The sequence below is a fragment of the Lemur catta genome, chromosome 11, assembly GCF_020740605.2.
Source record: "Lemur catta isolate mLemCat1 chromosome 11, mLemCat1.pri, whole genome shotgun sequence".
Lineage (NCBI taxonomy): Eukaryota > Metazoa > Chordata > Mammalia > Primates > Lemuridae > Lemur > Lemur catta.
This window is the reverse complement of record NC_059138.1, coordinates 69,977,077-69,989,283: the sequence shown is the minus strand read 5'-3', so window position 1 is coordinate 69,989,283 and position 12,207 is coordinate 69,977,077. Positions and strand designations below refer to the sequence as shown.

General features: G+C 34.5%; 1 protein-coding gene across 4 annotated transcripts in view; it reads left to right on the top strand.

Annotated features, from left to right (window-relative positions):
- FAM126A (family with sequence similarity 126 member A) overlaps positions 1–12,207 on the top strand; it is a 72,533-nt gene that overhangs the window by 25,739 nt on the left and 34,587 nt on the right. For all 4 annotated transcript variants that reach the window (XM_045564006.1, XM_045564008.1, XM_045564007.1 and 1 more), the window contains exons 2-3: positions 2,186–2,264; positions 8,514–8,615. In XM_045564006.1, the coding sequence (XP_045419962.1) occupies positions 2,214–2,264; positions 8,514–8,615 (153 nt within the window). In that variant the 5' untranslated portion in view covers positions 2,186–2,213. The remainder of the gene's footprint in view (positions 1–2,185; positions 2,265–8,513; positions 8,616–12,207) is intronic.

Genomic DNA, 12,207 nt, shown 5'->3' with positions numbered 1-12,207 from the left:
AAAAGCTTTATGTTTTACTGTTCACAATTAAATCTATGATCCAGCTGGAACTGTTTTTTGATGCTCTGTAAGTTAGGGGGTCATGGTTCTTTTTTTTCCTTCCCATGTAGTTATACAATTGACCTAGCCCCATTTATTATAAAGACTATCCTTTCTTCACTGAATTGCAGTGTCACTTTTGTCATAAATTAGGTGACCATATATGTGTAGGTCTGTTTCTGGCCACTCTATTCTGTTGCATTGGCTTGTTTTTCTACCCTTCTAACAGTACTACACTGGCTTAATCACTGTAGTTTTTGGTAAGTTTTATACTAAGACTTGACATCTGAAAGTCCAAGTCCTCCAGCTCTGTTGTTCTTCAAGATTGCCTTTGACTATTCTTTGTCCTTTGCATATGGTTCCTGATTCCTTTTAATCTTTTAAAAATTAACCTTAATTTTAACAAGATAATTATTTTGAATTTTTGTAAAAATTTATCTCCCCAATTCTATGTAACTTGAGGTAGTGTGGTTCTATTTGTGATAACTTTCTGTCTTAATTTATTAGATAAACAGTGGAATGTACACAAAAGAAAACTTATGTGCATTTATATTTACTTTGTTCCACAAATTTGCATAATAGGATAAAACTAAGTAGATACAGGTAGAAAGAAAATAAGGTAAGAATATAAAATAAAGCAATAAATAAGATTAAGGTAGGCCTGCTTTTTTGTGTACTGAGTTAGGGCAGAAACTTTGGCTCCTAATTTTATTGGAATCAAAGCAAAGAGAATCAGTTATGAAACTGACAGTACCCATAATATAAAAATAATCAAATTACTCTAAAGGAGAGTTTTTCCTAGTACCGAAAACTGAACATGTGAATTTTCTCCTCTGTTAGTTTTTAAGGGGAATAAATGTAATTCCAAAGCCAGTTTATCTGAACAGATAGTTCTATAAAATCAATAACAGTATAAATATGTGGTTTTCTGATAGTCTGGTTTGATCTAAGGATAAGATGGGAAATTCTTTTTATTCTAAAAAATAAGATAGTTTCTACTACATTATTATTTTGATGAAAATTAAGAAGCCTAATGCAGGATTTATGCCTGAATTAGGAGGTTAGGAAATTCAGATGAGCTAAAGTTTTCCCTCAGGAAATAGTTTCTTTTTTTTTTTTTTTTTGAGACAGAGTCTCACTTTGTTGCCCGGGCTAGAGTGAGTGCCGTGGCGTCAGCCTAGCTCACAGCAACCTCAGACTCCTGGGCTTAAGCGATCCTACTGCCTCAGCCTCCCGAGTAGCTGGGACTACAGGCATGAGCCACCATGCCCGGCTAATTTTTTTTTGTATATATATTTTTAGTTGGCCAGATAATTTCTTTCTATTTTTAGTAGAGACGGGGTCTCACTGTTGCTCAGGCTGGTCTCAAACTCCTGACCTCGAGCGATCCACCCGCCTCAGCCTCCCAGAGCTAGGATTACAGGCGTGAGCCACTGCGCCCGGCAGGAAATAGTTTCTAAACCTAATCCCATACGTCTGGATAGGTAAAGAAAAATACATTGTACTTTGACCAACATTTTGTTTGAGATAAAACTGGTTTGCATTCCCTCTAGCTTATTTTTTTTCTTATTTATACTTAAGTAAATCCCAGTCTTCTAAATAACTATTGTTGAATATGGTCATTATCTTGAATATTGTCACTTTTACTTTTTAAAAAATGAATATTAAGCTCTCATAAAACCAAATGGCTTGCCTTGATAGTACTGTTGTAAAGAACTGAAATATAAGCAAATTAAATTACTTTAATGCTTTTAATAAAGTCCATTTTGGATGCATGTCTTTTTATGTTTTCACAATTTTGAAGTATTTTCTGTAATTTTCTTAAGATAAATGATCTTTTTGAATTATTGAATCAGTACTAGGGAAAAATATCCAATATGCTTTGCAGCTGGCATTGCTGAAAGCTGAATGAAAATTGTAGAGCCAGTTTCATGTTATGATATTTATACATTTGTCAGAATTCTTGCATCTTAAAGCTTGTTTGTACACATTGGATTTGAAATGAATGTAGTAATTTATGTTTGAAACTACTTTAATTTTACAAATAAGAAGTAACTTAATTTTGTAGAATTATATCTATCCATAGTAATCTGACTATAAAGAAAATGTGTTCAAAATTTTAACATTTTTCTATGTTAATTTTCAGGTTGAAGGTTTAGAACAGATGTGGAAAGATGTTCACTTCAGAGAAAGGGGTTGTGGAGGAATGGTTGTCAGAGTTTAAGGTAATATTTACTGTTCTTTCTAAAGAAGTTTTGTCTGGGGATTAAATTCCATTGACTTTTTAATTTTGTATGACTGAAGAGCTAAATATCTGTGGAAGAAGTATGTTCTAACAAATCTCAGTAGGGACTTATTTACACATAGTAATCTTTTCTGGGAAATTGATTCCTTTTTTTCCCCAAGTTGTTCAAAGAGTTTATTCATTTGTTTGTTTATTTATTTTTTTCTCTTTCATGGCAATACTACAAAGAATGGTTAGTCTCTGTATGTTGGACAGATGGATGACGAACCAATATATAAAACAACCCTGTTCTACAACATTACACATAAGATTTGATTTTGAGTCACCATCAATGATTCAGTGTTAAAATATTTCTTCCAATTTGGGGGACAATGGAATTGGTCATGATCAACAATGAGGAGAGAATGGGAAGATATTTGCCCAACATTATACTCGTGGATCTTTCACTAGTTGGCTAACCCAGTGTCTATATAAGGAGTGTATAACTTTCGATTAGTTGATGAAGAAGGTTTTCTTGTCTCATGAATGCTTCTCTATGATAGCTAAAATTGTGTTTCTTAAACCAGCTAATTAACTTTTTCTGTCCTATGTGACACATAATTATATGTGCTTCATGATCATGAACCACAGAGTGAACAGTTTGGGCCACAGCTTTCGCTTTGATTTTGTCCAGCCCAATCAGCCTAAGGCCTTTAGAGACAAAGTTATAGTCTGACAAAGTCAGGCTTATTGGCTTGTTGCAGTGAGGGAGATTGCACAATAGATACTGTGGGGCTATCTTACCAAAGGAAAAGATAAAGTTATTACAGTGATTTGGAGGAAGGGTGGAGTTTAGGTGAAATTTAAATGAGGCACTATTTTGGTGGGCTCAAAACAAAGCCGGGCTGTGTATAATGGGGTCAGCATCTGGTCAGGACTTCAAAGTGGACCCAGAATCCTGTTGTCTTGGAAACTACAAAGTTCCTATGGAATGTTGTGTTTAGAAACCCCTTATCCATAGCTCTGCACCTGGGTTGGAAATCAAGGATGCTTCTCCGTGTCAAAGTGACTTAGATCCATCAGGCAAGAGTGGGATGTTTCATTCTTACTGTGTTCATACAGCAAATTTTTTGATAATCTATGATTTTAGACAAGGCTTCTCAGTGAGTAAGAATACAGTAGTCATTCAAAAAAGGAGATTGTTATGATACTTTTCAGTTGCAATGTGTCTTTGGGAGAAGTAATATTTCCTGTTAATTTTGCAGCTAGCCTTATCTGTCTCTGTTATCTAATCCTGATGAATGGCTGGGCAGATTTTTACTTTCTCAGCTTTTATAGTCACTAATTGAGCATCCTTTTATGAATTCCTTAAGTCATCATGAAGTGATGTATAATGTTACGAATGTGCACTGTATATAGTGCTTTCTACGTATTTGATTATGGATGATTATGTTGATTAAATCTTATGTTTTTTTTCTGCTTATGTTATCTTTGTGAATAAGCATTCAAGGTGTTTTTAAGCTTTATTTTTTCTGCTTCAGAAGTGTTTAGTATGGTTTGTTATATCATGATTTTTCTTTTGGCATGTTGATGAAAACTGTCAAGTTTAACAGTTGAGTACCGTTTCTTCTAGGGCCTTCCTGTGGTTTAATGGTGAAGTCAAATTTGCAAAAGCAAATATAGCCAGTTATCCATTCTTTAAGATGGGAGTTGTGGAAAAAGGGCATGTTAAACGGTGGGTCATAGGAGAAAGATCAACTGCAAGGGTAAATAATTGAAAATCATGACTGATTCCCTTTCCTTCCCATCTGTTCATTTATTCCTTTCCCCTCCTGGCTTGGATGTGTGGACACCCAAGAAGTGCAGTAGTGAGGAGTACAGCAGGATTGGCAGTGGTGTGCCTTAGTGTCTGAGAAAGAGAGTGGTTGGGGTGAAGGTTGCCGATGTGCCATGTAGAAGAGTCAGCCAGAGTGATAAATTGGTTACATTGAGCAAATAAGTTAGTTGAACAAATAAGTAAATATATTGAAGATAATGGCAGTTAGGTTTCTCTCTGTCTGAAAAAAGGAATCACAATCATGGAATGGAGAAAGGCAAGAAAGAATTCTAAGGTGTTGGACTGAAATTGGAAGAATCAGTATGAACTTGTGGGTTCTAAATATATATATGGTGTGTGTGTGTGTGTCTGTGCACCCTAGTAGCAATGAGTACATAAACCACCCAGATCTTATTTTCTTCTACTAAAAGAAACCAGAGTATGAATAAATAGAAAGTATTATCTATGCAATATTTTATCAATATAACATTATCTGGGTAGTGAAATTTTATTAAAATTTTTTATAAATTTAATGGGAAACTTTACCATTGAGAGAAGGGAGTGAAATCATGGCCTGCATGGAACAAAAAGTAGTTTAATTTAGTTTTCCCCTACCTGCTCCCAAGTTTAAATTTACCCAGTTTTCAATTTGATAATGTTTTAAATTATCTTCAAGTCTATATTGTAGCCAATTCGAGGGAGGGTATTTCCTATTCCTTGGTTATTTTGGTAGGCTTTCCTGATAAGTACTTTGAGTGTTATTCTGATTTGTGTTAATGTGTGTTATATTCAGCTCTGTGTTTGATAAAGAGAAGAGAGTTATCAGGCAAAATCAGCAGTATACCAGAGGTAATAGAAAATAGAAAAATGCTTAGGGATGAATCTGCTAAGTACTTTTAAAATTAGAACAACTTGTCTTTTGAAATGATTTTTGATATTAAATTACATATTCTTGTTAAAATATTTAAGAAATGAAGTTTTGGGGCATATACATATTTTTAGAAAAGCTTCTGCTTGGTTGTTTACTGACCATGGTGCTAATAAGGCCAAGGCCACAATGATTGATTAAGTGGGCTGAGAGTCAGAAAGCCTTTGATCTAATTCTCCCATTAGGTGGTTTTATCACGTTGGACAAACCACATAACCTCTCTAAGTCTCAGTATCTTCATCAGAAAAATTAAAGTGCTGTAGGTACTTTAGCTCTATACTGTTCCATGGTCACAGTCTGTACTCCTTATAACCTCTCTCAGTAGCCTCACAAATGCATACAGACAACACAATTTGCTTCGGTAAATCTTTTATTTTAAAGTTTTAAAATTAAAAAAAAAATTTTTGCCTTTGGCGAAAACATTCAGTGTCTGCTCTAGCTATGGACTCGCATTAGTATTTTCTTTATATATGGATTGTGATTAGACTTAAGATTTCATCATTTTAAGATTTCACAAATAGTTCAAGCTCTATCTTTTTAGATTTATTTATAAAATATTATCTTTCAGACTATATTATATTTTTCTTAATGCTGAATGTAGATTTATCTAGGAGATTTCCAGACTCCTAATTTTTTTTTTATTTTCTAATAGTCACTGAATCTTAATATGTGACTCAAAATCAAATCTTATGTGTGATGTTGTAGAACAGGGTTGTTTTATATATTGGTTCGTCATCCATCTGTCCATCTTTATTAATTCTCTTCTACCCAACCCATATTACCTCCTTACATTTTTAAAAAGCCATCTGCCAAATGATACTTTAGTATGAAGCATCTGTCTTCTTCAAATTTTGCCAAAAATAATTTCCCAACATAATTTTCCACTATTATTTTTCATCTCCAGTTTTGTCTTCTGAGAAAGCTTAGCTGGTATTTAAGAAGGCCAGTACCTTTGAACTAGTACAGTACAAGAAAATTTAACTGTTTGCTGCAACAGTATTTAAATTCATTTGGCCCTTTTAGACCTTAACGTTTTTTTTGAAGCACCACTCATACATAGTAGTTACATTTTTCTCCCTCTCTACAGACAAAAGTAACTTTTCCCACATTCATAAAATGAAATAACTATAGAATTGTGAATAAAATGTGAAAGTTACTGCATTAATGTTTATAATACCTTTCCTGTCATTTAGCAGTGGTAGCCTAGGTCCAGGGTATTTTCTAGAGCTTGTCCTTTCAGAAAAGAGCTGTCCTTTTACCTTTGGCTGTTTCACGGAAAACATTTTACCTCATGAGGATCAATTGATATATACAAGCTGAAAATTGTAACTCATGTTTTTAATAACTGTTCCAGTTTTAGCCTAGATGGTATATATAATGCTATAGTGTTTTCTCTATTCATTGATAATTTTTTAAAGATACATTTCAATTTACTTATACTTAAATTTGATAGATAGACATATATATTACACACACATATATAGTTACATATATATTAGATGTATAAAAATATGTTTTACATATAAAATGTATCTTATATATAATTTAGGTTTGTTTATATTTAGGGGATTAGAAATCTGCTGTTTCTTTGACTATTATTTCCTTTTATATAAATTCCCCCAGTATTAGGTTACTCTTGATCAAATGACGGAAATGAAATGTTGCCTGGAGATCTTTTGTTACATGCTTTTTTAAATATTGAAGAATACCCTAATCTCTTCTTTATGTAAGCAGTTGCAGTGAAACTATTTTTTGTTCTGGAGAATGGTGAAAGGTTCAGATAAGTTCACATTTACTTACCATTCTGGTAAATAAAACTCTATTTTTAACTAAAAAAGGAATCTATTCACTTATATATCCCCTAAGGTGAAATATGACCTCCTTTTAAAGAATCTACTGCAGTGTAAACAGTGGCAATTTTTATTTCTTATATTGTTCATCTATAATAAGTTCCCTCAGCAAAAGTTTGAATATAAGGCCTTGTGATGAGTGCTGTGGATGGAGTCGATGATAAGACAGTTCTTGCCCTAAAGTAAACATGAATCAAATATTCTTATTATAAAAATACATGCTGTTTAATTTTCTATGCCAGTTTATACACACATTACACCCATATACACTAATCATAACCCATAGTAAATCTTGAAATACTAGGAAATGGGACATGTAAGAAATAGTGTTTATCTTGGAATGATCTAGGAAAATCTTGAGACATGGTATATACTGCAGGATTATCATTGATTGATTGAGTGATTGAAGGAAGTAGTGTGGGTGAGAAAGAATAATGATTTGGGAGACAAATATTGTTAAGGAAGGTGGGTATGCTCCAGAAGGATAGGTTTTTATCATTTGTTATGATGAAGTGTTTTGTTTTTTTTTTTAGTTTTTATATTTCCCTATACTTTTTTACCCAAAACCATCTGACTTACTACTGGAGTTTTATCTTTCCCATTCCTCTCCTGTCATGGTGTTCTTTCTGAATGGGTGGTGCTGGCAAGCTGTGATTAGTTGTCCATATTTTAAATGGCATGAGGAAAACTAGTTTGTTGGTAATGTGGATATCTTTTTCTCTAGTTCCAAAAAGTCTAAATACACCACCGCCCCTGATAAAGTATATCAGCCTTACCAAGCTTAACAGTCACAATGTGTAACTCAGGAGTTATTTTGATCCGATGATCTCCTGTGGCTTTTAGATTTGAAACATTATCTGATCCTTATATAATGTATTTATTAAGAAACAAGGTCAATACAACTAATGAGAATTTGTAATATATAATACTACAAAAAAAACCTCTACATTTACACATGGTTTGTATTCTCATTTTTAATCCCTAACTGTGGGCCAGGCACAGTGGCTCACGCCTGTAATCCTAGTACTCTGGGAAGCTGAGGTCGGAGAATTATTTGAGCTCAGGAGTTCGAGACCAGCCTGAGCAAGAGTGAGACCCCTGTCTCTACTAAAAATAGAAAGAAATTAGCTGGACAACTAAAAATATATAGAAAAAATTAGCCGGTTATTGTGGTGCATGCCTGTAGTCCCAGCTACTCGGGAGGCTGAGGCAAAAGGATTGCTTGAGCCCAGGAGTTTGAGGTTGCTGTGAGCTAGGCTGATGCCACGGCACTCTAGCCCGGGCAACAGAGTGAGACTCTGACTCAAAAAAAACAACAACAAAAAACAACCAAAATCCCTAACTGTGATCAACGATGAAGTGTTGATATTAATTTATGTCCTTGTTGGTGATAAGAAGATAATATATATTTTTTGTTTTATTTTGAACTTTTTTGTGAATTATATAACATATAATTCACTATTTTAAGGTAAAAATACAGTGGTTTTTGGTATATTCACAATGTTGTATAAACACCTGCATCTAATTCCAGGGTATTACTCTCAGCCCTCTTCCCCCTGCAATCTCTGGCAACAATTGATTTGCTGTCTGCCTGTATGAATTTGCCCATTCTGGACATTTCATAAAAATAAAATGTATTTTTTTAAATCTATTTAGACACTACCAGAAACATCTTTACGAAATTATGCCACAAATTTGAAAGACAAGAGTTCTGTAGTATCATCTCTCTATAAAGTTATCCAGGAGCCACAAAGTGAGGTAAGTAGTCTTATGGTTTATTGGCTAGTAGGATCCAGTTGATTAATTTTTTAATTTTTTATTATGAAATATAACATATATAAAAGGGCAGAAAATGTATGTTTAAAGAACAGTAATGAACTCCAGTGTACTGTTCCTCAATTATTACCCAATTAATATCATATTCCAAAAGCCATCTTTCTGAATATTCTCTTTCTCTCTCTTTCTCTTCCTCCCTCTCTCACTGGAGGTAGCTTTGAAAAGTCTGGGTCACTACATTCGTTTTATGCATTCAGCAAATATTAGCATGCCCATTATGAGCCATCTGCTATGCTAGGCAATAGAGAATCAAATTGAGTAACATAAGGTCTTTATCCTGAAAGAGGAAAGGGTGAGAAAATAAGTAAACACATTGTTTCAAGGCAATGCTTAACTCAGTCTGTGGATAAGCACAAGTTTTCCAGGTGGTAAGGTAAAAAAGAACATTCCATGTGGTGGGGATAGTATATGGAGGCCTAAGAAAGTGCAAGGCATTTCAGGAATGGCAAACAGTTTGGTCTGGCTGGTGCCTTTTCTAGTTCTTCCTCGTGTTTCCTTGCCCTCCTTTTCTTTTTTCAGACAGCCAATTTAGTTTGAAGGTGATAAAATAATCTATACTCCAAATTTTGGTGCTTGTAATTCTCATTATTCATAGTAGAAAGAGAAAAGAATTGGAAATAGTGTGGAAAACAAAAAGGCATGACATTTGAAAAAAGGCAAATAGGCTAAGACAGTAGTTAACAAGAAAGGGTAGGGCTGTGGTACAAACTGAAGGTGGAAATGTAGGTTTAGGACATAACTCTGGTTGGCCTCAAATTGCATCTTAAGCAGTTTAGGCTCTTTTTGCACTGAAGGGATGACTTGTCATTACAGTTTTAGGAAAGTGGCTATGTAGAGGACAGATTAGGGGATGGAAAATTGAAAGCAAGACTAGGAGGCTGAGTATGACAATAGCCTGGGAGGGAGCTGTTGAGAACCTGAACTTGAGCAGTGTCAGGGGGAATGGAAAGAAGTGGGGTAAAGGAAAGGGATCTGGGGTATGTATTAATAATTCCTTTTGTACTTGAGTTTGGTGAATAGTGTGTTCGGCTCAAACACTACATTCAGTGGTAAAATAACATACCCTGGAATCCAGTCCTATAGGAATCTATGTACCTTTAGGATGAACCTACCAAAATGAGGGAGGTTTCTTTTGTTATTTGAGTAGTTAACCTTTTTTGGAGGAAGTGTGGAATAACCCAGCTTCCACTGATTATACTAAAAAGTACATCATGAATTTTAGGTGCTGAAGGGAGGCAGGATTATACTGACAAGCCAAAAATTTTTAACTGGAATAACTGAATTGAACAATCATATTTGACTATCTCTCACCCATCCCCAAAGCTTCTTAATTTGTGAAGAATGTGTAGGTAGGCTGTTTTCTTGAAGCATTTTAATTTTTAAAGAAATTGGGTAGAAGCTGTTTTAAGGTTTTCCATGTTTGGTTTAGAATTATTTCACCAAATAGGGTAAGTATAGGTATGTGCTTTATTTTTTTTTTTAACAAGTCCTTAAAAAAAAATCTTGTTTATCACTAACTGTTTATGATTTTGAAAGGCTTAAAAATTATTCCTCTGATGAAGCATGTTTTAACCAGGCTACTTTGGCAAGAGTTTGTAGGATAAATTTGTAATTGGCTAGCTTAGTTTATAGCATTCCTTTTATTTAGATAATTCTAATGAATACAGCTTTAATGGTTCAGAACACTATTTCTCAAACTATTTTTGAAGAAGGAAGAGTTTTTTTTTTTAAATTCTAATCTGTCACAGACCAATATGTGTATATAATGTGCATGACTAACATGCAACTTGTACCACACAAATTTGATAATCCCTAACTGATCTATAAGCCTGTTGATCAATAAATCTGTTCAGTGAGTCTGCTGATTAACTACTTGGATGTTGCAGCAATATCAAATTGTTATAAAAGTTTCTAAATGGCCAGGTGCAGTGGCTCATGCCTATAATCCTGGCACTTTGGGAGGCTGAGGCAGGAGGTTTGCTTAAGGCCAGGAGTTCAAGACCAGCCTAGGCAACATAGCGAGACCCTGTCTCTAAAAAAAAAAAAATTAAAAATTACCTGGGCATGTTGGCACACATCTGCAGTTCTAGCAATTTTGGGCTGAGGTAGAAGGATTGCTTAAGCCCAGGAGTTTGAGGTTGCAGTGAGCTGTGATCATGTCACTGCATTCCAGCTTGGATGATGGAGTGAAATCCTGTCTCAAAAAAAAGAAAGAAAAAGTTTCTAAATGCTTCCTTTCAATTTCTACATTTACATTGTTGGGGACTGGTAACAGTGTGTGGATAGTTTTCAGTCCATGCACCACACTTTCAGAAGCATTGGTTTAGAAAGTCTTGCATGTTAGTTTGTTTTATGTTTTTGTTTTGAGTTGTGTGGTGAAAATAGTGTATATTTTATATTCTTTTTTTTTTTTTTTTTGAGACAATATCTCTGTTGCTCAGGCTGGAATGAGTGGCACAATCATAGCTCACTACAACCTCAAACTCTGGGTAGCTAGGACTACAGGTGCATGCCACCACACCCAGTTAATTTTTATTTTTGGTAGAAAAGGGGTCTTGCTATATTGCCAGGCTGATCTCAAACTCTTGGCCTCAAGTGATCCTCTCACCTTGGCTTCCCAAAGTGTTGAGATTACAAGTGTGAGCCACTGTGTTCTGTATTCTTAAAAGATAACTCATTCTTTCGAATACATTTGGAAATGCTTATAAAATGTAACAGTATAATCTACTTTAACATCCTAACTTCCCTATTGCTGTTTAGAATATTTTGTGTTTTAATTTGGAAACACTCCTAAAGAGTTGATATCATTATCTTCTGGAATTTTTGAACTTTGGGACATTGTTTCTTGTGTTATTTGAAGTTCAGCAAATTTGACATTTGGATTTTACTAATAGTACTTTTTCATTATTCATTTAATAAATATTTATTGAACAGATATAATGTTCCAGGAACCACTTAGGAATATAGCAGAGATCAAAATAGACTAAAGTTTTTATCTTATGGTTTAGGATTTTTATTCTAGTAGGTCAAACAGACATTAAACAAATACCTAAATATATAATATACTATGTCAGTTCATGATAAAGATATGAGGATGAATAAAGTGAAGTAGGGGAAGTATGTGTTGGGACTGAAGAAGTTGATGGTTGAATCAAGATCTGAATGAATTGGAGAGAGAAAAAAAAAATCAGGGACAAGAGCTTTGCAGGAGAGGGAACAGGAGGTGCAAGGGCCCTCAGATAGGTATGTGTGATGTGTTCAAGAAACTTTATAAAGAGGCAGTTTTATGAGTACAATGCAGTTTGTTTGAATGGTACTTTTAGTTGCCTATAACTGTAGATAGGCATATGAGTAGAGGCAAGCATTGCTTAAGTCTGTTATGAAATCAGGTGTTTTTTGAAAGAGCCACATAAAATCTCCATGGGGTTCTAGAAGTAGGGAGTCCAGAGCAAGGAGAGGTCAGGTACCAGTGGCTGCTGGTACTGAATGGAAGTGTTCTTCCAGCTTTTCTATA